General features: G+C 45.2%; 3 protein-coding genes across 3 annotated transcripts; all 3 read right to left on the bottom strand.

The window, feature by feature from the left end:
- Positions 1-1,285: 1,285 nt before the first annotated feature.
- CMQ_6474 (major facilitator superfamily transporter multidrug resistance) lies at positions 1,286-3,987 on the bottom strand (the record flags this gene model as incomplete). The annotated part of the gene is made up of 5 exons (XM_014315539.1): positions 1,286-1,449; positions 1,660-1,729; positions 1,813-1,849; positions 2,502-3,539; positions 3,623-3,987. 5 exons carry the CDS (start codon positions 3,985-3,987, stop codon positions 1,286-1,288), a joined length of 1,674 nt encoding a protein of 557 aa, XP_014171014.1.
- Positions 3,988-4,866: 879 nt separating this feature from the next.
- CMQ_6221 (beta-glucanase) lies at positions 4,867-7,399 on the bottom strand (the record flags this gene model as incomplete). Its single annotated transcript, XM_014315286.1, has 2 exons — positions 4,867-6,455; positions 6,517-7,399. 2 exons carry the CDS (start codon positions 7,397-7,399, stop codon positions 4,867-4,869), a joined length of 2,472 nt encoding a protein of 823 aa, XP_014170761.1.
- A 570-nt stretch (positions 7,400-7,969) lies between these two features.
- On the bottom strand, positions 7,970-11,498 carry CMQ_6264 (DNA repair and recombination protein rad5c; the record flags this gene model as incomplete). Its single annotated transcript, XM_014315329.1, has 11 exons — positions 7,970-8,050; positions 8,111-8,261; positions 8,326-8,487; positions 8,566-8,677; positions 8,876-9,258; positions 9,515-9,676; positions 9,732-9,765; positions 9,838-10,070; positions 10,128-10,232; positions 10,298-10,920; positions 10,986-11,498. 11 exons carry the CDS (start codon positions 11,496-11,498, stop codon positions 7,970-7,972), a joined length of 2,559 nt encoding a protein of 852 aa, XP_014170804.1.
- Positions 11,499-25,414: the final 13,916 nt, after the last annotated feature.

Raw genomic sequence — 25,414 nt, 5'->3', positions numbered from 1 at the left:
CTCCTCTTACCATTCGTGTGACCGCAACATCAAGCCCCTCTCTCGCTGGTGCCCAAGCCCACCCCCAAGGGACCAAGACACATGTGTATGTGTCTGGGTGGGATAGATCCTGCCCCGGGATCAGGGAAAGGAGGAAACATGGCGAAAATGACGAGATTTTCTGATCGATCCGGTTGCCTTATGCGGGCGAGTACTGACAGCTCGACCTGTCTCCCCTCTGCTGCGCTGCCGTTTCCACGGCTGCGGGACTGAGCGGTGCCTGGACTTTGCTCTTCCTTCTCTGCTCGCATCTCTCCGTCAAGCTGCTCGTACCTTAGACATCCATCCATCCAGAACGACTGCTCTGGAATACCGCATCTTGGTGTGGCCTGCTGCTAACCAGAGGTCGTTTGGTCGAGATACAATGGCATACCGCATCCGGTATTCCCGGCGTCGGGCCCAACATGTCGAGACCAGGACGGGGAGTCGTCTCGTATCAGCTCACCCATACCTCCTTCTCGTCCGCTACTGGACGCCACACACGCAAGCCATGTCCACACACATTCACACACATAGCAGTTCCCGTGCATGACCATCCTTATCATTTCGTTCCATTGACAACATCAGGACAAATCTCACAATGCATCTTCTCGCAAAGCCAGCCACATGTTGCAGCATAATCACCAGATGTCCTTTGGCCCTGCATGCTTTGCCCTCTGCTCCTCTGTGCCTCTGTGTCTCTTTCATCCTGCTTTCCTTTCCTTCTCAGGCTGTCGTGTCCCGTGCCTAGTATCCCGTGCCTCGTATGCTGCACCTCCTCTGTCCTCTGAACCCTATCGTTCCCGGGCCATACATCAGCAAACACGCATGCTCGCCCGGTCGCTCCCTGCCTTGTTCTTGACGGCTCGCACGATCTTGGACACACACACAACACCACCATGCACTCTTGTCTCCGACGCCCCTTCTCCACCCTCGTGCCTACGACTCGAGATGCTGTGTTCCCAAACTACGCTCTGGGCCACTCAGAGTGTGCCTGCAGCGGCACACAGCGTCTGCTAGACGCCAGTATTTGTCACGCCCGCCTCTTGGCTTGAATCAATGTGCCAATACTACCCAGATGTCGCTCTTTTTTATGCAATGGTATCAAGTGTACAGAAAGATACAAATAAACTCGCCATGCTTTTATGCTGATTACGTCAAGCCCACCGCACATTACCACATACACGTGTCTGTACCCAAATCGCCCTGGTCACTGCCAGCGCATATCCAACCTCGTCAGCTGACTTGACTCGATTGTTGTCGTGGCCTAATTCGCGACCGCGAAGCGGCTCTTGCTTCTCAGGCGCTTGCCATATTTGAAAAAGAGGAAGGGGAATGGCAGCATCGCCACAGTGAGGAAGGCCAGGAGCGATGTAGCCCATTGGTAGCCCAGCTTGTTGTACATCTGCAGGCCGAAGAGTGGGAAGGCGGCTGCGAAATGTTAGCATCAGGTGCATATAGGGACAGCAATAAGATGCACAAATTGAACACGAAAACCCAGCTGTGTGGGTCGAGAAGTCGACGGTGGTGAGACGAACAACCACTCGATGGAGATAAACGCGAGACACCGCCAGTTGAGCAAGGACAGAAGGGACACGGAGCCGTGGAGGGAGAGTACAGAAAAAGAGGGAAAGCACTTACCAGCAAAGGTACATCGCACAAGGGCATTCGATGACAGCGCACTGGCCCCATATAGCACATAAACTTCGACCTATGTGTTCCAGTGTGTAAGCCTCGCATTTTAGCCAATCTCGTCGTGTTCTTTTCTTGTGCCATTGCATGCGGGACACTTACAAGAAAGGTGAATATGCCGCTGAAAGCCAATATTGTCCTGTAGTGCAGAGCAAGGCGTGCGATTAGCGACATTGTCCCACGAACTGCCAGCCAAATGAGCCCAGCAAGAGAAAAGAGCGCATTGATGTCTTCATGGGCAGCGACAGGCAGCAGTTGCTGCGTGACAATCCACGTATGAAAAGTGGAAAACAAGGATATAGAAATAGACACGAGATGTTTAGGCAGAAGAGAGGCTTGGAAGACGGCCGTTCTGGATAGGAGATTGGCCAACTTGCGAGATAAAGGGGTTGCATGTGCAGTGGTCGCAGAGCACAGCAGCTTGGTCAAGCACAGAAAGAAAATTTGCAAATATAGAGCAAGGTGCAGTGAGAGGGGTGACAGTTGGAAGAATGGGCCGTGAGGAATTCCCATCACATCACACAGCCGCAAAGTGGGGGCGTGAGACCCTGTCCGCCAATATAGAGAAAGGCGGGATCAAGGCGGAAGCAGTGACAGGGCTTTTTTGCTTGTTGGCGAGCCAATGTCTTGCTGGTGTGGCGTTTGTTCTGAAAATAGAATGACAAGGGTGGGGGGTAAAGGATAGGGAGCTACAGAGTGATGGGAAGAAGGAGAAAGAAAGAGACAGAAAGAATAAAACGATATGAAAAGCAACAATGAAGGGAAGAAGACAAAAACAAGTAAAATCATACCCTGTAGCAAAAATGGCTGAGCCGATGATCGGCATGATCCAGTGGACGTGCGGGTACGTAGACCAGCCGAACCAGAAGAGCCCGACGGAGACGAGAACGGAGCCGACCATGAGCGAGGGCAGACGGTCCTCGGGTTCGCTGCGCGGCAGAGACTCGCCGGAGGCTTCCTGGCGACGACGGATGAGGCCGAGGCGGATATGGCCCCAGAGGGGAGCAGAAAGGCCGCCGATGAGCATGCCGACGAGGAGGCCGAGGAAGGCGAGGCCGACCTGCCAGAGATTGAAGCCGTGGGCGTGCTCAAAGACAAGTGGAATGGCGCCGAAGAAGAGGTAGAGCACGCCCAGCAGGATGGCCGAGTAGAGGTTGAGCAGCAGGCACATGGGCTCGAAAATGAGCAGCTGGAAGGGCCGCAGCAGCGCGAGGCCAACCGTCGCGGCCACGGAGCGGTGAGCGTTGAGCGTCTCGAGCGGCGCGCGCCAGCGATCGTCGCCCGTTTCGTGACGCAGTCGTTGAGCCTTGTTCCGCAGCAGGACCGGGTGGTATGTCTCGGGCACGAGCAGCAGCAGCGCCACCAGCGCGCAGCCGCTCCAGATCAGCAGCAGGTAGTGCGTCCAGCGCCAGCTGGCGTACGTGTTGACGAAGCCGCCGATCAGTGGCCCGATCGCAGGCCCGATGAAGGGTGCTGCCGAGAAGAGTGCCATCGGGCCCTGCATCGCCTCACGGTGGAACAGGTCGCCCACCGTGCCGCCCGCCACCGACAGGAACGCGCTGCCGGCAAAGCCCTGGAAGAAACGCGCGATGATCATCGTCTCAATGTTCCGAGCCACTGCCGACGGCACGATCCACACGAGGAACAGCAGAAACGAGCCCAGATAGATCGGTCGGCGACCGTAGAACTCGCTCAGTGGGCTCCAGACCGGTCCCAGCGCAATGCCCAGCACAAATGTCGACAGTCCTAGCGTCGCCACAATGCGCGAGTTGCCAAACTCGGCGTCCATCTGCTCGTATGTCGACGTGTAGATGGAACTCGCACAGGTTCTGATTAGTCAGCATGAGTCACGAATCTGTATCTTACATAGTAAAGACTTCAAGACGACAAGACCGCACAAGACCAGACTTACACACACGTCGCCCCTACACACGTCACCGTCACGATCAGCCACTTGCGCGCCGTGGCCATGCTCCGTGGGTTTGCCGGGTCGCTGTCGCCGCCGTCCCACGACACCTCGAACGCGTCCTTCTCGGTTGGGCCCGCCTCGATGTCGCCGGCCTGATTGCCGCCCTGTTGCAGGTCGTCGTCCTCATCCCCGGACACATCCACGGACCGGGTACCGGCGCCGAAGTCGAGCCCGGCATCTGACTTTGACCGGCCCAGCGGCACGTCGACGGCAGAGTTGTGGCGGTGGATGTGCACGTTCTCCTGTGGCAGCCAATCTCCGTCAATGCTTTTCTCCACGTCCTTGTCCATCTCAGCTGGTGTTGACATCTTGCCGTTCTCGTGTCGCTTCTCACTCGTCGCGAGACAATGGAGATTTCAACCACAGCAACAGCAAAGTTCACGGCTGGTCGCGCCAAAAAGCGTTCGGAGAATATACCCAGTCGTCTTAATTTGCATCCCGTACTAACGCCGTCTTCGGCGTTACAAAGCTAGCAGCAGATTCTCCATGCCGGCTAGACAGAATTCGCCTAGCAGGGGATATGTCGGGGAGGCGGTGGCACGCCGTCCGGGCAGAGATCCATTACTCAGCAAGCGGAAAATTATGTTCTCCCCTGGAACCACGCCTTGGTTTTTTTTCAAGCATCACGCCAGCAGCCTTAGTCTGCGGGACAATGTGGAGGCAGAGTCGAGAGGGTTACATCCCAGCGTGCACACGCAGCCAGATGTGGCAAGCGGCTGCCAAGGCAAATTGCCGACAGTTGCCGTGAAAACGGTGCTTAGCGACACTGTTGGTGACATCATCGGTTTCTGTTCTGGCTCCGGTCTCGCGGACGATGTTGATTGATAGAGTTGCCGACACAGACCAAGGTTGAAATACAAAGGAGGAGACGATATGGAAATAGCCCGGGTTACGGCAAAGTGTCTGCTCCACTCTTTAAGGACTGTGGGATGGCGCTACGAGTCCCTGTTTTGAATTACTCAGCATAGCACGTTGCCGGTTTCCGGAAACACGACAGTTGGTGCAGTATTATTCGAATTTAGTTGATGCAAACGCCAGCAATGCGAACATGCGATGCCAACTCCACAACCCGCTCTCTAAGCTTTATCCGGGGTTGTATCCACTGTCATATCGTGACTTTACTTCCTCTCTTCTCCATCGTATCCCTCCATCGTCTCTTCTCTCCCCTCTTCTCCTCATCGCTCAACCTAATACAGCTCCGACAGACCCGAGAAGCTAGGAATGTTGCTCAGATCACACTGGAAAGACCGCTGCGACGCCTTGGCTGGCAGGATGCCAGCTGCCAGTCCCTGCTTGTACGACCACTGCGGCGCCGACTCGGTATCCCAGGTCCAGTACCACCAGCCCCAGCCCTGCTCGAACGAGTACATCTGGGCCTCAGCAAAGGTCAGCAGGAACTGCTTGTACGCGGCGCTGTAGCTGCCGACGTCGGCGTTCGCGTCCGTACACTCGCACGTCGCGTTCTGCGCCGGGCACTTGGGCGTCAGCGCGTTGAGGCTGGCGTTGCCGACATTGTACGTGCCCGTCCAGCGATTGCCGTTGCCGACATTGCCCAGATACGTCGCGCAATCCGTGTCGGCCTGCGACCACTCGGCCACAATGGTCGGTCCGTAGCCGGTGCTCGTGTCCATGCTCTGGTCCGTCTGCTGCGTCCAGTCGGTGCAGGCATACTTGATCTTGGCCTCGTGCGTATACACGATCTGGTCGTTATTGAAGATCTCGTACTGGTGCACGTCCAGCGCCATGTTGTAGTCGTTCGGCTGGCCTTGCCATCGGCTGAGCCCACAGAACCCGTCGCCAAAGACGATGATGGTCGAGTTGGACAGCCCGTTGCGCCGCACCTTCGCCGCTGCCGTCTGCGTCCAGCTCATCACCTCTGACACCGACAGGAACGTCATCCGCGGCTCGTTTGCCAACCCGTAGTGCGAGATCACGTTGGCATATCGCGGCTGCGCAAAGAACTGCGACAGCCGATCGTGCACGTCCAGCGATCGCTGTGCGTTCAGCGCCCCGTTCGTGCCGTTCATCCAGCCGATCGTCCCCTCTCGTCCGCTGTGGTTCCATCCGTTCTGGCTGCCCGGAAGCCCGTGCAAGTCCAGGTTCACCCGCAGTCCGTGTCGCCGTGCCCACTCGATTCCCCGCAGCAGGTATCGCCAGCTCGTTCGAAACAGGTATGGGTCGTCGTCATACACGGCCACTGCCCAGTACGAAAACGGGATGCGCACGTGGTCCAGCCCGGCTGCTGCGATCTCTGCAAACGTCGCCTCCGTCACAAACGTCGCGTAGTGCGCCTCCAGCGTGCTGGCGCAGTTCGTTGCCCCCAAATACGAGCACAGCGTCCATTCGTCGATGATCCCCAGGCTCGACTGGTACTTGTTGAACAGCGACGGCGTGATGAACGGTTCCAGCGACAGCCATCCCCCTAGGTTGACTCCCCGTGCCGGCGTCGTCCCGTACGATCCCCATGCCTTGTCCAGCGGTGCCGTATCGTCGTTGGCCGATGCCGAATCGTCGTAGCTCGTGTTCAGCCCCATCACCGGCAGCCCCCCCACCGTCTCATTTGTATATGTCAAGTTGAAGTCTGTCGTGTCCGCCCACTTGTACGGGTTCAGATAAGACGGTGCGTCTGCCGGGATGCTGCTCGGTGAGATGCTGCCCAGTCCTGTTGCCGGTGAGCTCGAGCCTGAGCTTGTGCCACTGTTCTTCTTCTTGCTGGCCACCACTGCTACCACCACCACAACGATGACGATCAGCGCCCCGATCCCCCCAAAAATCACTGCCCCGCTTGGTTAGAACCCTGTCACCCTAAAAAGAAGACGAATAGTACATTTACTTACAAAACTTCTTCTTCTTCTTCTTCTTCGCCTCCTCGTCAGTTGTCGTGCTCTGGGTATAATACAACTTTTCCGCCTTCACCTTCTCAACTGTCTCTGTGCTGCTTTTGCTTCCGACCGCTCCACCGCGCAGATGCCCCCTTTGAACAGCCCGCGATCGTCCCTCCTCCAGGATGGCACCGCTGGGTATCCGACGGTCTCGCCGCCTCTGGTGCTTCCTGTCGCCGTGTCCGCCCGTCTCGACCCTCGCATAACCATCGCTTTCTCTGTATTCGTCATCGTGCTCGTTATTCGTGTTGTCGTTATAGCGTCGCCGTGTCTTTCTCGGCCGTCTTTCACCTTCCAGTTCCCCTAACAGCTCGTCCCTCCTATCGTCCCTCTGTTCGTCGTCCCGTCTGCGTCTGTCATCTCGTTTCCGTCTGTTGCCCCGTCTCCGCTCGTCGTCTGTTCTCCGCTCATCGTCCGTTCTGCGATCATCGTCCCGTGTTCGTGATTCGTCTTGTGCTACCGCTTCGTATCGTGTTCTCGACTCGTATCGTGGTCTTGACTCTCGCCTTGTTCTTGACTCGTGTCTTGGCCGTGGCTCGCCTCTAAGCGCCTCGTCCCGTCTGGGCTCGCTCCTCTCCTTCCGATGTCGCTTTGTCCTGGGTTCTTCCCGCCTCGGTCTCGGCCTATGTTCGCGCTCTCCTTCTTGTGCTGTATCATTACCGCTGCCCGCGTTTCTCTCGTTTAGCTGAGCCAAGGCGTCCGCCGAGAGTGCCTGCGTCTTCTTCCGACGCCGTCTATCGTCAGTCGGTGTCCTTTTCTTTTTGTTCTCGCCACTGCTGTTAGCATGGCGATGTCGTCGTGCTGTCGAGTCGTAGTTCTCTGAGCCGTGAGAGGACATGCTGGTTTCTACGTTGGCGGCTAGCTGCAGAGTCGATTGGAATGCTGGTCGGATTACGCTTCATTCCCTGCAGGGTGCGGCACTCGGAGTTATGTCCAATTCGTGCCAAGACTTTTTCTGCATTCAGCTCGACCTAGACTGTTGGATTGTTTGCATGTGTAACCGCCGCGTAATCTGATGTTGCCCCAGCAACGAAATCACTCCACAGCCTAATTGGTCCAGCAATTCCACGGAGTAATACTCATCATCTTTATCAGAGTACTTCGTACAGTATACATGTAATACATGTGAACGCAAATCGGTATTTGTACCTACGATAGATTCAGCTGTCAGAAGAATACTATATGAAGAATAAAGAATGTCGTTTTTGCAGCAAAAAAATTGAGTCGATATCATAGGCGCCCAAACAGAATTTACGATCGCACCTTCCGTTCCCAACCATATTCCTCATATACTGAACAGGGCTGGAAGTTGGCATTCTAAAACTTTCCATTAGGTTCCGTCACAAAGCTATCGCCGACTCCTCTACTACTCGTGCACGAGGTTATAGGCTACGGCATGTTTGTTCGATTAGGAGGCGTTGGCGCCTTCCTTCCTTCGAAATCCCATAGCTGCCAGCCGTTTCTTCCCAATCTGCTGAGCCAGAATTGCCTAGTTGTGGTTAATATTATTACTCAGAGAACAAGGCGGAAAAGGGACCGGTGGACGAACTTCTTCTTCAGTGTCCTCGACCAGATAACGTGTCACTAGTACCTCGCTCTCCTGTCCAAGACGGATGGCGCGAGCGATAGCCTGGCTCTCCACGCCGGGATTCCACTGCGGCTCAACCAGGAATATGCGATTGGCGCATGTCAAATTTAACCTGGACACCGGTCCATTAGTCCCATACTCTATCTGGACTGATAGGAGTGCAGCTTTTGGCTTACCCGATCCCACCAGTACCCGTTGTCATGATGAGTACCCGTACATCGGCGTCTTGCGCAAATTCCCGAAGGCTATCTTGCCGCACTCGATTTGTCAAACTGCCGTCAACTCGGAGGTAGCGAATCCCGGCATCTTTCAGGTGCGAAGCGAGCAGATCCAACGTTCTTGTCCAACAAGAAAAGATGATGCTTTTAGTGTCAGTATGGCTGTTGTTCCACCAATAAAGGGCAGTGATCTCATACCTCTTCGTCGTCGCTAAGTCTCTTCGGACGTCCTCGATAACCGCCTGTATCTTGGTTGAATAGCCTTCGTCGTTGAAATACGTGGCCTCGTCGTCCTCGATGACTTTTCCGTCTGGCATAGGCATATCACTGTCATCGTGGCCCCGATTATTTACTTTGCATATAGGACAATCCGGCTTCGTCCCCATGATATCTGCCTCGGATGGAGGCTCGAAGCATTCTGAGCATAGATTGTGGGTGCAATTATCACGGAAGTTGTGGCGTGTGCGGCTGCACCCGAAATTCGGTGCTGGGTTTCCACACAGGGAACAAGGGACGTGGCCATTTTGGTCAAGCTTGGATATTCCGACGTCTTGTTCGTCGCGGAAATTTCGGCGCCACGAGAATTGCTGCTGGAATGTGCCGTGGTTGCACAAAAGACGCATCTGTAGGTTCACCTGGAAAAGGCCAAACTTCGAGAGCTCTTCGTCGGGACTACCGACACTGTATTTCAACCTACGCAGCAGAATTCCTTTCGTTTCATCATACCGCTTCCGCTCTTCAGTAGTAAACTTGAGGCTGCGTGTTATCTGCTGCGGCTCTGGCAATTGGACAATCTCTCTCGTGCGGCGCAAGCAGAGCGCCCCCAAGAGAACGACCAGACGGTCTCGAACCGTTTTCATCTCGCCCTGTTCGAACGGAGTCTCGAACCACCTGCGAAAGACAGCCGGTTTGGAGAACGGCTCTGTGCGAATAAAGGAGAAAAGTGCGCCAATATCAGCCAGTTTGTTTTGAATGGGTGTTCCTGTGAGACACCATCGCGAATTGGCGTGCAGATTGGCACAGACTTGGTTGAAAGCTGTACTATGGCGCCGGATCATGTGTGCTAAATGCTGTGAGTCAAGCCAAAAAGAAAAGGGGGTCTCCGAACGATGACGTTTACTTGCCTTCATCAAGAACAACTCTATACCACTTAATTTGGTGAAGAAGGGATGGGCCTTTCTTTTGCTGAAATTCGGCGGTGAGGGTGCTGTAAGTGGTGATGACAATGTCGTGTTTCACGATCGCGTCAACATTCGTCGGCCGGCCGGGACCATGGTACTTGAGCACCGTATGGTCCACTTTCACGTCCCTGAGTGATCCGGTTAGCGAATTAGTCATGTACAGCAGAGGAAGCAGATCCTCACTTTTCGATCTCTTCCTCCCAGTTATCAATCAGAACTACTCGGCCAGGTTAGCCAGGTCAGCTCCAGAAAAGCCTTGTTTATCGATCGATTATGGGGAATGGCCCACGAGTTGACGGAACCACAACGAGCGTAGCGCCCGAGTGCTTGGGAACATCATTGTTTTCAAAGCTGGCATTCTGCTGGCTGGCCCACTGCTTCCCGTCTTCGAGCGTCTTTACGACAAGAGCAAGGATCGACAGGGATTTTCCCAGGCCCATTTCGTCGGCCAAAATGCCACCTCGACTCTCGAATGGCCGGAATCCATCTCTCGCCTTGGCATTGGTGATTTTGTGGCGATATCTAGCACGGGTCTTGTCAGTGTAATGTGCATACTTGAGGATCAGAACTGCTACTCACATTTCAAACCCTTCTTCCTTTCCAATAGCCTCCCAAAGGCTGTGCTCTCCCTCGATTTGGCCGGCCTCCCTCTTCAGCATGAAATATAGCGCTTTCTTTTGATGCCTATTTGTGAAATAAATCAGCAAAGACAGCAACCTTCTGGAAAGATAAGGAGCAGGGCACATTACATGAGCAGGTCTTGTCCGACTCCGACTCCACCCTCTACCATTTCGAGCTGCTGTGTGCTGTCCAGCGTCTTGTACACCTCGTTCAACATTCTCTGCAGCACCTCTTCTCGATCACTCTTGCTTAGTGATTTGTTGCTGGCTGGCTGGCCCGAGTTCACTGGTTGAACGTACTGCGTTTTGATTTCAGTAAGCTTAATCTCGAGGAACTGCGGATTCTCGTATTCAACATTGCGCATCGCTCTACCAGGTTTCTGTAGCCATTTCTTTCTTTTCGAGAGCATATCTCCAATTTCAAGTGCTTTCTGTCGCTGTCCGTATAAGTATATGTCGCCCTTGACTATGACATCGACAGATCTGTTGGCATGTTCAAAGCTCCCGGATAGGCTGGCGGTGGACACAATGAAGTCGATGCCACTGCCTAGAGACTTTATCAAAGGCTCAAGCGTCTTGACTACGTCGCTGCGCAGGATGCCGAACTGTCCGCCGTCTTCGCGGAAACACAGGATTATATGGTCGATTCCCTCCTCTTTCAGCTTGAAATTTTGATATGTGAGCTCACCCCTGCGGACTTTACTTTTGATCTCCCCCATGTTGCCTACGAGCTTGACGTCAATATTGTATAGCTGGTGCGTGTTAACTGTGTGTACGATTCAAATTTGTTACGGAGTACCGGAGCATGCTCACTCACCATTCCGTAGCATATCACCTCCTCGTCAATATTTTCACGGCTAGACTCAGATGGACTTGCCTCAGGCGAAACGGATTGCGGCTGAGAACTGTTTTGTGAAGAAGCAACGGTCGGTGGTGACAGATACAAGCTCTGTTGGGCGAAGTCCGCGTCCAGACCCCTGGGCTCAACTTCCATATCCCTCTCCCAGCCCGGAGTTTGGCTGTCATATGCAGGACCGGCCATTTCTTGGGACATATCATGCACGAAATTCGGCGTTTGCAGGGGCATGTTGGCGAGCTGTTCAGGCCCGATGAAATCGCATGCCTCATACGCTTGGCCGTAAACCCCATAACTTAACGAGTTCATCGAGACCGAACTAGAGTACACTCCTGGCTGTGGTAACAGAGAAGACTGATCGAGAATGAAAGCATCGTACTGATCGACAATGGAAGCATCGCCATAGTTCCACCATCCGCCAGTGCCAAACTCGTTCTGGTTAGGATTGAGAAAACGATCTAGCGGGTTGGACATGGTGGGAAATCTGCGGCGTTGAGGGCGTTGAGGCCGAGCTATTAACCAATCTGTTAGGTGGGTTGGTCGGGTGAAAATTTAAAATGCTAATCGTGCCACGCCCCATTTAATAAAGACCCACTGTAAATAACGAATTATGTGTGCCCAGTGAGCGAGAATGTATTGTTATGGTTAGGTACTTCCGAGGTATGCCGACGTGCGTCAAAACACGTACTAAATAGCCCCCTGCGCTACACAGTACATGTATTCTTTCATCACACTGCATAATCGTGCACGCCCCTCCCATTTTGGTCTGGCTTATTCGACACACCCCCCTAGAGCTGCCCCTTTTTAGGCAGGTCTGGCATAGCTTTAGAAGGTCTTCTGTACTTACGGTCTGCTAATAGTCTATAAACTAGATATAGTCTTTTTAAATACCTAGTCTTACCTTTTAGGCTAACTAACGCTCTAGCAACCTTTTAGTACTATATTAGCTAAGCGCTGCATAGTTTAGTAAATATAATCTATATTGTTTACTTAAACAATATCCTTATATTCTTACGTAATAAGGAGGAGCACACAAAGCACCTAGACTAGGTCTTTAAGCGTCTTTAGCAAGCCTAGTTATTTGTTAATAGCAACAAATGCTTATTTTACTAATAAAAAGTTAAATTCTTAAGGTTTATTATTAGAAGCAAAGGGTTTATAATAAACCCGCGTAAAGTACGCGTAATTATAAAATAGCTAATACTATAAACATTTAAGGAGGTGCAGGTTTTCTTTAGATTCTGCAACTTTTATTGTTGCTTTATTAAAGCTTACTTAGACATCTTATCTTCTTTGTTAAGGCTGCTATAAGGCAGTAAAAATGGCAAAAAGCTAGGACTAGTACAGCTAAGAAGCAAGGAGCGCGCAGCCTTTGCAATGCTAAGGGAGGCATTTATAAAAGCACCTTTGCTACGCTATTTTAACCTAGAACGGGTAATACGCGTAAAGACTAATGCCTTAAAGGTAGCTATTAGTAGGATTATCTTCTAATAAGATAAAGAGGGAGCCTAGCACTTAATTGCCTTTTAGTTAAGAAAACTATAAAGACTAAAGCTAAATTATAGCACTTTAAATTAAGAGCTACTAGCAATTATAGACTCCTTTAAGTAATGGCAACACTACCTTAATAGTAGCAAAGAGACGATTAAAGTCTTATTAGACTATAACATCTTACGTACCTTTATAACCTAGCTAAGGTATAACGAACGCAAGGCTTACTAAGCTATATACCTATCCTTCTTTAACTTTGTAATTAAGCATAGACTAGGCGTAATAAACCTAGCTAATGCGCTATTAAGACGGCTAGATTACTTTAATAAACTTAAATAAGTTAGAATAACTATTACTAGGGTATAAAAGAAAGACGCATAGTTAGCAGGCACTGCAGCTATAGCGCAAGAGACGCGCAAGATGCGCGCACCTATTATAAAAGACAATAGCGCTAAGCTAGTCACTAACGCAGCTTATGCGAATAAGACGCGCAAGATACGCGCACCTGCAAAAGGACCTAGCAAGGAAGAGAAGCTAAGCGCTACCTTTAGGATCTTAGTAGCCTTAAATCTTACGCGGCAAGCTACTATAGCGTAAAACAGCGCACCGCCTAAGCAGGCGAAGCGTAGTAAACTAGGAAGGCTAGACAACTATAAGAGACTATAAGAAGACCTTAGGGATATTACTACTATAGCGCTAATTAAGGGTCTAACGCCTTTAACGAGCGTAGATAGGAACTTAGTATACTTTGGCTTACTATAGCAACTAGCTGTTGTTGCTGCCCTACATCTACACCTTTAAGAAAACGGAGTCCTTAAAGCTATTTGCAGAGTAATAGTAGGAATCTAGGACGTAGACCTAGAGGTGCAAGTTGTTAAGGCGTGCGTAAAGCGCACTATATGCGTAAGAGGTATAATAAAGCTATAGAGCCTTATACTAGACGGTATATTACTATAGGAAAACTGCCTATATATAGGCGGCGCGTACGTCCTTTGTTAAGAGCTGCTATAGCTTTATTATAACAATTAAATCTTTAGGCACTTTGTAGTTGCTAGGACCCTAGAACTGCTTTGTCGCTACTTCTACTAGGAAGAAATAAAGAAAGACGTAAAAGCTTATATTACTTTATGCCTAGTCTACTAGAGATAAACAATTAAATAGTATGCATAATATAGTAAGCTAAACCTACTACTGCTACTATAGGGTCTTTAGCAGGAAATCTTTATAGACTTAATTATAAGGCTACTAGTAGCTAAAGTAAGCATAGGCGGCAAAGTAAATGCAATTTTAGTAATTGTTAACTGCTTTATAAAGATAAACCTCTTCTTTGCTATATAGACTACCTTAATAGCTAAAGGCCTTATGCACTTTATACACTAACATATAAAACTAGTATACAGCGTAACACTAGAGGGTATAGTCTCTAACTAAGGAAGCATATTTATTAGCAAATTCTAAAGTAAATATTACTATTAGACTAGAATCTATAAGCGGCTATTAACCGCATTTTACCCTTAGATAGATAGGCAGACAAAGAGATTTAACTAAACGTTAAAGTAGTACTTACGCTGCTTTGTAATAAAGAAGCAATTAAATTAGCCCTTTTTATTGTCTTTAGCGCAATACGCCTATAATAACGCTATTAACGCAACAACTAAAATTAGCCTATTTAAAGCGCTATATAGTTAGAAACTAGACTTGCAAACTTGCTTTAAGGGCGGCGCGACTATAAAAGAGGAGTAAGATACGCGTAACATAGTCCTAGCAATGTACAACTGCTTAGAAAAACTAGAAGCTATATAGAAAAGGTTGGCGGCAAACTAAAAGTCTACGATAAAGCGCTAGAAGAGTTACTATAATACGCGCTACTAGCCTATAAGCTTTGCGGTAAGAGAGCTAGTAAGCCTTTCTATAAAAAACCTTTACCTAAAAAATAAGAAGTTAGCATTAAGACGTATTAAGCCCTTTAGAATCCTTAGGACTATAAGCAGATAGGCATATTAACTAGCACTACTAAAATAATATAGCTAACTATACAACGTTTTCTTAGTTTTGCTATTAAAACACTAGAAGAGTAAGGCAAGTATAGAATAAGCGCCTTTAATAATGCTAGCGTTAAAAGACCTAGATAATAAATAAAAAGTAAAAGTAGTCTTAGATAAAAGATATAAGGCTAGCTAGACTAAATACCTAGTATATTAAATAGGCTAGCCGACTAAATACAACTAGTAGGTACTAGAAGAAGATATAAAAAATACGCACGCAGCAATTAAGCGGTATACGCGTAGCAAGCGTGTAAAGACGAAAATATATAGGCAAAAGCTTAAATTAATTTAACTAGCTAAAAGGCCTTATAAAAGACTACGCAAAACTATTTAAGGAGCCTTTAAAGCAACGCTACGCTGGCCGCTATCCTAGCATAAGCTTTATCTATAATATACGCCCTTACTACTACCTTAAGAAAGGCATTAAAGGCTGCAATAAAGGCAGCATAACTAGTATTACTAAGCATTAGGCGCGGCAGCTAAGAGAGCTGCTAAAGGGTTAAAGTAGTAAGCTTAGGCAGTAAAGATAAAAAGGGCGTATATAGTAATAGCAAGTGCATTTAAGCTAATAAAGCCTGCTAAGCCTCTACCTAGCAGGCTACCTCTTAAGCCTTCTCTTAAGCTTTAATGCTATAGCAAAGATTAAGCTTTGCCTATATAACGTTAGCAGCCAACAACACCCCTAGCAACGTAGGCCGCTACTACTTATCTACTTATAATAAGGTAGCAACGAAAGCACCTATAGCACGCGCAAGTGCCGCGCGCACTACAGGCAAACCCTAGCTATAAAGCTTTTTATTAAAGCCGCGTAGTACTATCTTAAAGTTAGCCTAGTTGCTAACCATTAGCAGGAAAACCTGCATTCTATTAGCTATTAAAGCGGCCTATAGCCACTAAAAAGGACTTACCCCGTAACACTCGTGCTTGCTAGCATAGCAGCCGTTATAGCGCCTAGCACTAGCAACGCTGTAAATACACAGCACGGCCGCAAACCTAGGCAACTTTATAAAGAGAGTTGTTAGAAAGCAGTATAGGCACCGCACGTACAATAAGCCGTCTAAGGCAACCTAGAGGTAAGCTAGTAGCGCAGCCGCCACCAACCCTAAGAGCGCTAGACTAGCAAGGGTAGCTCCTACACCTTAACAGGCCATCGAAGGCCTAACTAAGGGCACGGCGCGCGCCGTAGTCCGCGCCGAACGACGAACTATGCTAGCGTAAGCCCTGCGCGCACGTTGCGCGCAGCCAGAACTAGCACTTTAGTTAAAGGGTAAAGAGTATTAAGGAGTAAGGGCTAGGGCTATAGCGGGTACTAGAGCGCTAAAGGCGCTTACCGCAGGCATAAGAACGTTAGAATTAAGAGTAGCTATATTGCTGCTAGAAGACGAATTTGTTGTTTTTAAAAGAAGTGACTAGATACTAGACTTTATAATAATCTAATTTAACTATAAGACTAACCTTCTAAATAAAGAGAACTAAAGGCGCCTTAAGTTGCCTTTAATAGCAATCTTAGCAAGCATAAAGGGGCTGCTATAAACAGATAAGCACTACTACTACTAAGAATAAAGGTTGCAAGCCTTTTGTTAAAACCTGCCTTAAGGGAGTTAAGCATAAAAGAGGAGCAATTATAACGCCGCCCTAAAGAAGAGACCGACATAGGCTACGCGCAAGCTGTACGCAGTATGCGCATAGCGTATTAAATGCATATTATAAACTAAAAGCAGTGCTAGTGGCGTAGGCTGTGTAGCATAGTTTACGCATAGGCTATAGCATGTGCTAGCGCATAGGCTAAGTAGAAACAAGGTTGCGCCTGTCTTGCGCACTTAGTGTGCTAGAGGTGCGCCTATAATAAAGAGCGCTTTCTATACTCTTTTAGAGTGTAGAAAGTAAGAATTAGCTATTAAATATACAGCTGCTTCCTCTTATTAAGAAGATACCTTTTTGCCTGCCTAACTTACCTAGCCTACCTAAGTATACCTTTAATAATAAGACTAGCATAGCTACTTAGCTATGCTACGCCTTACTAGGTTTATGCTATACTATATCTTTTAGCTATATATATATTAGCTAGCAAGCCTTTGCCTACTAGTCTCTTATAGTTTATTAAGTTAAAGTCTTAATATAATAGTATAAACTAGTTAAGCCTTTATAACTACGCATTATGCACTAGCCTTTTATATTCTTTAACTTCTTTTTTATAAGAAGCAATGTTTAATTATAAGGTAGCTACTTTATAATAAGCACGCAAACTATTAAAAGCTAAGGACGTACTAATGCTACTCCTTATGCTAATGCATAGCAGCTACACCTTGCGCGTAGCATCTATAAGCACCTTAACCCTATCTATTAAATTAAAAATAAGACTAGTATATATGCCGCTTAATAACACCTTGCCGCTTAACAACACCTTGCTGGCTAAAAAGCAGCTATAAAGTAATAAATACACTTATATTATATAAACGCTAAAAGCATTAACTAACATTATAGCTGTAAAGGTTATAGGGCTACTACTTAGTAGTTGCTACTGTAATAATAAGCTACTATAATATAGTATTAAAAGGCTAGAAATTAGTGCCTTTGCTATAAAGACAAAAGAGTAGTTAGCGATAATAAAGGACGCTTATAATACTAATGTACGCAGCGACGCGTTAGAAGATATAAAGATTATTTAAGTAGGTAGTTAGCTAACTACTATACTAGCAGCTAATTAGTAAAAGCACTGCGACCGACTCTACGCTAGTAAACCCCTAGTTATACGCTATATATAGACGCACTTTGTTGCGTTTATCTATTAGGAACACTTAAACTTTAAATTCTAGATGCACTGCATTTATAAAGAAAGCTAGACGCTTTAGCAAGGCAGCGAGTTTCTAATAGCGTACTAGCGGAAATAAGACTACTTATAATAAAAGATTAGCAATACCTTTAACTAGGTAGGCAAGATTACTTAAAGGTATTAGTAAAGGCTTAATAACTACTTAGTAAAGTAGTATTAGAATAAGACTATTAGCAAGTCTTTTAGTATAGTAATAAAGATTGCTAATGCTTATAAAAAGTATTAGTCCTAGGGCTAGGAATAAAGGAAAAGATAGGACGACTAGAAGTAAGCGGTTATAGTTAACGGCGTGCTAGCTAGTAAGCTAATAAAGAAATAGCGCTATAACAATAATAAGATAGAGAACCGCAGTTTTATAAAGAGCAACCTAAGCTTACAACTAGTCGCTAGCTAAGGTTAGTCTACTTCTTAACCTACTAACCTTAGTAGTTTAAATAACATTAACGTTGCGTTAAAGTGCTAGAATTATAGTAAGAGCAAGCATGCCTCTTAAGAGTGCTTTAAGCCTAAAACCTACGCATAGGTTAAAGAGCTTTAAGCAGAACTAGAAGATAGTCCCTAAGAGCTTAACAACTAAAAGGCAACCTACTTTAACTAAGAAAACTAGCAAGGTTAACAAAAGAGCCTTGCTCTTTATTAACCTTACTAGCGTAGCTAACTAGGGATGTAATTCCTTACTACTATACCCTAGCTAAGGTATAAATGCCTAGTAATTGCTAGGCTACTATTATTATAAACTTAGATTCTTATACTAACTTAAACATAGTTAACCTAAAGGTTGTTTAACAGCTTAGTTTAAAGCCGCTTTAGTAGCACTTAAACCTAAACCTAGTCTTTATTAATAAGAAAGCACTATAGGCCTATAGCCTATATAAGCTAACTATTATACTAATAAAAGATAAAGTCTTTTGCGCGTTAATATAAGTCTTTATAGCTGTTTGCTAAGTAGGCGCTAACTATAAAAATATTATCTTAAGTTATAAAGAACTAAGGTTTCTAGGTATTATTATTAACACTATTTAATAGGCCTAGTTATTCGCTATTATAGTTTTTAAAACCTTTAAGCATATTAAAGGTATACTTAGGTAGGCTAGGTAAGTTAGGCAGGCAAAGAGGTATCTTCTTAACAAAAGAAAGCAGCCGTATATTTAATAGCTAATTCTTGCCTTCTGCACTCTAAAAGAGTGTAAGAGGCACTCTTTATTATAGGCGCACCTCTAGCGCACCAAGTGCGCAGGATAGGCGCGACCCTGTTTCTACTTAGCCTATGCGCTAGCACGTGCTATAGCCTATACGCAGACTGCGCCACGCAGCCTGCGCCACTAGCACCGCTTCTAGTTTACAATGTGCATCTAATACGCTGTGCGCATACTACGTACAGCTTGCGCGTAGCCTGCGTCGGTCCCCTTCCTAGGGCGGCGTTACAATTGCTCCCCTCTTATACCTAACTCCCCTAAGAGAGGTCGTAACGAAAGGCTTGCAACCTTTGTTCCTAGTAGTGGTAGTGCTTGTCCGTTTGCGGCGGCCCCTTTGTGCTTGCTAAGATTGCTGTTAAAGGCGACTTAAGGCGCCTTTAGTTCTCTTTATTTAGGAGGTTAGTTCTATAGTTAAATTAGATTATTATAGGGTTTAGCATCCGGTTACTTCTTTTAAAAACAACAAATTCGTCTTCTAGTAGCAACATAGCTGCTCCTAATTCTAACGTTCTTATGCCCGTAGTAAGCGCCTTTAGCGCTCTAGTACCCGCTGCAGCCCTAGCCCCTACTTCCTAACACCCTCTGCCCTCTAGCCAAGGTGCTGGTTCCGGCCCCGCGCAACGTGCGCGCAGGGCTTACGCTAGCATAGTTCGTCGTTCGGCGCGGACTGCGGCGCGCGCCGTGCCCCTGGTTAGGCCTCCGGTGGCCTGTTAAGGTGCGGGAGCTGCCCTTGCTAGTCTGGCGCTCCTAGGGTTGGTGGCGGCTGCGCTACTAGCTTACCCTTAAGTTGCCTTAGACGGCTTGTTGTGCGTGCGGTGCTTGCACCGCTTTTTAACGACTCTCCTTGCAGAGTTGCCTAGGTTCGCGGCCGTGCTGTGTATTTATAGCGTTGCTAGCGCTAGGCGCTGCGACGGCTGCCGTGCTAGTAAGCACGAGTGTTGCGGGGTAAGTTCTCTTTAGTAGCTATAGGCTGCTTTAGTAGCTAACAGAATGCAGGTTTTCCCGCTAATGGTTAGCAACTAGGCCGACTTTAAGATAGTGCTGCGTAGCCTTAATAAGAAGCTTTATAGCTAGGGTTTGCCTATAGTGCGCGCGGTACTTGCGCGTGCTATAGGTGCTTTCGTTACTACCTTGTTATAAGTAGATAAGTAGTAGCGGCCTACGTTGCTAAGGGTGTTGTTAGCTGCTAACGTTACGCAGGCAAAGCTTAATCTTTGCTAGGGCATTAAGGCTTAGAAGAAGGCTTAAGAGGTAGCTTGCTAGGTAAAGGCTTAGCAGGCTTTATTAGCCTAAATGTACCTGCTATTACTATACATGCCTTTTTTATCTTTGCCGCTTAAGCTTACTACTCTAACCTTCTAGCAGCTCTCTTAGCTACTACGCTTAATGCCTAGTAACACTAGTTATGCCGCCTTTACTATAGCCTTTAATGCTTTTCTTAAGGCGGTAGCAAGGGCGTATGTTATAGATAAGGCTTATGCTAAAGTAGCGGCTAGCGTAGCGTTGCTTTAAAGGCTCTTTAGATAGTTTTGCGTAGTCTTTTATAAGGCTTTTTAGCTAGTTAAATTAATTTAAGCTCTTACTTATATGTTTTTATCTTTATGCGCTTACTACGCGCATACTACTTAATTGCTGCGTGCGCATTTTTTATATCTTTTTTTAGCACTTACTAGTTGTATTTAGTTAGCTAACCTATCTAATATACTAGGTATTTAGTCTAGCTAGCCTTGCGTCTTTTATTTATGACTACTTTTACTTTTTATTTATTATTTAAGTTTTTTAACGCTAGCATTATTAAAAGCGCTTATTCTACGCTTACCTTACTCTTTTAGTGCTTTAATAGCAAGATTAAGAAAACGTTGTATAGTTAGCTATATTATTTTAGTAGTGCTAGTTAATATACTTGTTTGCTTATAGTCTTAAGGATTTTAAAAAGCTTAATACGTCTTAGTGTTAACTTCTTATTTTTTAGGCAAAGGTTTTTTATAAAAAAGCTTACTAGCTCTTTTACTACAAAGCTTATAAGCTAGTAGCGTGCATTATAGTAACGTTTCTAGCACTTTATTGTATACTTTTAGTTTGCTGCTAACCTTTTCTATATAGCTTTTAGTTTTTCTAAGCAGTCGTACACTACTAAGACTATATTACACGTGTCTTACTCCTTTTTTACAGTTGCGCTGCCCTTAAGGCAAGTTTGCAAGTCTAGTTTCTAACTATATAGCGCTTTAAATAGGCCAATTTTAGTTGTTGCGTTAATAGCGTTATTATAGGCATATTGCGCTAAAGACAATAAAAAAGGCTAATTTAATTGCTTCTTTATTATAAAGCAGCGTAAGTACTGCTTTAACGTCTAGTTAGATCTCTTTGTCTGCCTATCTATCTAAAGGTAAAATGTAGTTAATAGCCGCCTATAGATTCTAGTTTAATAGTAATATTTACTTTAAAATTCGCTAGTAAATATACTTTCCTAGTTAAAGACTATACTCTTTAGTATTATGCTATATACTAGTTTTATATATTAGTGCACAAAGTGTATAAAGCCTTTAGCTATTAAAGTAGTCTATATAGCAAAAAAGAGGTTTATCTTTATAAAGCAGTTAACAATTACTAGAATTGTATTTACTTTACTACTTATGCTTGCTTCGGCTACTAGTAGCCTAGTAATTAAGTTTATAAAGATTTTCTACTAAGGACTTTATAGTAGCGGTAGTAGGTTTAGCTTACTATATTATATATACTATTTAATTGTCTATCTTTAACAAACTAAGCATAAGGCAATGTAAGCCTTTACGTCCTTCTTTATTTTTTCCTAGTAGAAGTAGCAATAAAGTAGTTCTAAGGTCTTAGCAACTACAAAGTGCCTAAAGATCTAGTTATTATAATAGAGCTATAGCAGCTTTTAACAAAGGACGTACGCGCCGCCTATATACAAGCGGTTTTCTTATAGTAATATACTGTTTAATGCAAGGCTTTATAGCTTTATTGCACCTCTTACGCTTATAGTACGCTTTACGCGCGCCTTAATAACTTGCACTTCTAGGTTTGCGTCTTAAATTCCTACTATCGCTCTGCAAATAGCTTTAAGAACTTTGTTTTCTTAAAGGTGTAGATGTAAAGTAGCAACGACAGCTAGTTGCTGCGGTAGGCTAGAGTATACTAAGTTCTTATCTATGCCTATTAAGGGCGTTAAACCCTTAATTAGCGCTATAGCGGTAATATCTTTAAAGTCTTCTTAGAGTCTTTTATAGTTGTCTAGCCTTCTTAGTTTACTACGCTTTGCCTGCTTAGGCGGTACGCTGTTTTACGCTATAGTAGCTTACTATATAAGATCTAGGGCCACTAAGATCCTATAGGTAGCGCTTAGCTCCTTTTCCTTGCTAGGTCTTTTTGCAAGTGCGCGCATCTTACGCGTCTTATTTGTATAAGCTGCGTCGGTAACTAGCTTAGCGCTATTGTCTTCTATAATAAGTGCGCGTATTTTGCGCGTCTTTTGCGCTATAGCTGCAGTGCCTGCTAACTATGCGTCTTCCTTTTATACCCTAGTAATAGTTATTCTAACTTATCTAGGTTTATCGAAGTAATCTAGCTATCTTAATAGCGCATTAGCTAGGTTTGTTACGCCTAGTCTATACTTAATTATAAAGTTAAAGAGAGATAGGTATATAGCCTAGCAAGCCTTGCGTCCGTTATACCTTAGCTAGGTTATAAAGGTGCGTAAGTTGTTATAGTCTAATAAGACTTTAATCGTCTTTTTGCTGCTATTAAAGTAGTGTTGCCATTGCTTAAAAAAGTTTATAAAGGTTAAGGTCTAGGCCTTAAATGCATCCTAGTCGCTCTAAGCCTTCGCTACTACTATGTCTATTATGCTCTACAGGCGCGTTTCTTATATAGTGCAGCATAACTGCTTTATATATTTAAGCATATAATTAATCTAGTAACTAGCGCTTTTAAACTTATTAAGGGCTAGATAAAAGTGTTGCTTCTTAGCCTATAGCTAGGTAGCGCGCTCTTAAAAGCTACTAGGTGTCTTAAAAAGCAGTTTAATGCCGCTTTTTAAGATAATATCTTAACTATAAGAGCTATCTTTATTAAAGTCTTTGCTGCAGGTGCGCTTACCCTTTGCTTAGGTTGCTCCTATATCTAGGAGCTATTGCTATAGGTCTACTATTCGCTGCTTTAAGCGCTCTGCTTTACGTAGTCGATTATTTTTAGTAATAAGGTCCGCTACTATCTAGTCTATGGTAGGCCTAATAGTCTACCCTAAGGGGCCTTCGCCTGCATCGTTGTTATTTAGTTGCTTGTAATCCTTCTCTAAGAGATTAAAGTCTTCGTTCTCTACTTCTTTAACGATAGGGTTAAGAGGGTTCTTAACTATTGCTCTAAAGCTGCTCTCTTCCTACGCACTATGTGCGTGCGACGTTTGCTTTATAGTCTTTCAAGGTGCTATTGCTCCTTCTGCCTCCTAACTCGGGTAGCCTAATAGTAGAAGAATTAGGAATTGTTAAAGGTGTACTTAGGTAGGCTAGGTAAGTTAAGCAGGCAAAGAGGTATCTTCTTAATAAGAGAAAGCAGCCGTATATTTAATAGCTAATTCTTGCCTTCTACACTCTAAGGGAGTGCGGGAGGCACTCTTTATCGTAGGCGCACCTCTGGCGCACCAAGTGCGCAGGACAGGCGCGACCCCGTTTCTACTTAGCCCGTGCGCTAGCACGTGCTATGGCCTGTGCGCAGACTGCGCCACACAGCCTGCGCCACCAGCACCGCTTCTAGTTTACAATGTGCATCTAATACGCTGTGCGCATACTGCGTACGGCTTGCGCGTAGCCTGCGTCGGTCCCCTTCCTAGGGCGGCGTTATAAAGCAGATAAGCTAACGCCTACACAATAGTAAAGAGTTGTTTACTATCTACTTAACGTAGTTAGATTTAAGTCCTTATAAACTAGACATTCTTACTATAAATAATAATCTAGCTTTACTAAACCTTAGCTAGCAACCGCTGTTTTGCATATAACTATTTACTAAAGTGTTTAATACTAATAAAGTAAAGGAACTACCTTTATTAGCGAACGTAAAGTACTTAATTAAGCTAGAAGATAGCGCAAAGGTGCTATATAGCCCTTTATACCCGCTATCTTCTGCTTAGTAAGAGGAGCTTTACTACTTTATTAACAAGTTATTAGCAAACAAGTAGATTGCCTATAGTAATAGTCTAGCTAAAGCCTTAGTAATCTTTGTTCTAAAGAAGGATAGTACTTTGCGCATATACGTTAACTACTAGGGTTTAAATTAAGTAACTAAGAAGGACCGCTACCCTCTTTTATTAATTAGTAAGCTATTAGATTGCTTAGATAGCGTAAAGGTGTTCTTTAAGGTAAATATAAAGAAAGCGTACTATAGGATTTAAGTTAAGGCCTTTAATTAGTAAAAGACTGCTTTTTAAACAAAATATAGGCTTTTTAAGTTTTATATTATGCCTTTTAGACTAACTAACGCGCTAGCTACATTTTAAGTATATATTTACTGCATACTAGCAAGGCTAGTAGGCATAGTCTGCAAGGTATACTTAAATAACATCTTAATCTACTTTTAGACTAAGGAGGAGCATAAGAAGTACCTTTAATTAGTTTTTAAGCGGCTAGAGGCTATGCAACTATATGCAAATCCTAAGAAGTGCAAATTCTTTAAAAAGAAAATTAATTTCTTAAGGTTTATTATTACTATAAAGGGGCTAGCTATAAACCCTAAGCAAGTTAAAGCTATTGCTAATTAAAAGGCCTCTAAGTGCGTATAAGACGTACAATCCTTCCTAAGGTTTGCAAACTTCTATAAACGCTTTATTTCCTACTACTCTTATATTATGCAGGCTTTAACGGAGTTAATAAAGATAGGCCCTAGCCTGCTACGTAAGCGCGGAGCTGTTGCTACGCAACCGTTTATGTTAACTAAAAAGGCAAAGGTTGCTTTTAAATTGCTAAAGATAGCATTTATAATAGCAATAATTCTCTGCTACTATAATAACATAAAGCCTATATAGGTAGAAACAAATGCGTTAGGCTATGCTATCTTTAGCATTATCTCTTAGCTTATAGATAATAAGTAGCGACTAGTTGCTTACTACTTACGCAAGCTAATAGCCTATAAGATATAGTAAAGAGTAGGATAGTAAAAGCTCTTAGCTATTATTAAAAGCTTAAAGCACTAGCGTTACTATTTAGAAGGTCTAAAGGACTTATTTGTAGTCCTAACTAACTACTAGGAGCTAAAAGGCGTCGTTAAGGCATTAGCAAAGGATCTCTAGAACTAAATTACTTAATAAGTGTTCCGCCTCTTAGTGTTTAACATTAAGCACTGCCTAAGGTTTACTAACCTAGTAAACAGTCTATCCTGCTAACTAGACTATATAAAAGGTAATATTGTATATAATAACGTGCTCTCTTTGCTTCTTAGCAAGCTATAGATTGCAAACTAGTCGTTAAGGCTTCTTATGCTAAGAGCTTTATTATTATTAGTATAAAAGGCGTAAGTCGCTACTAGCTAAGAACGGCCGTTATAACCCTAGTGCTCGTTTAAATAATATAATACTATTTACAGCGCTTAAGGCTAAGACTAATTACTAGATAACCTATTTATAAAGGCTAGACAAAGCTAAAGGAACAACACTTATTATTTATAAAAAGAAAACACCTTATTTTATAAGAATTGTATTATTATCTTATTAGCGGACAAGCTGCAGGCAAGGCTAATTAGTCTACACTATAACTCTTTTATAGTAGGCTATATAAGAGTCTGTAAGACTATAAAACTCCTTACTAAGAAGTACTACTA

This window comes from Grosmannia clavigera, assembly GCF_000143105.1.
Source record: "Grosmannia clavigera kw1407 unplaced genomic scaffold GCSC_167, whole genome shotgun sequence".
Classification (NCBI taxonomy): domain Eukaryota; kingdom Fungi; phylum Ascomycota; class Sordariomycetes; order Ophiostomatales; family Ophiostomataceae; genus Leptographium; species Leptographium clavigerum.
This window is presented reverse-complemented; position numbering and strand designations above follow the sequence as displayed.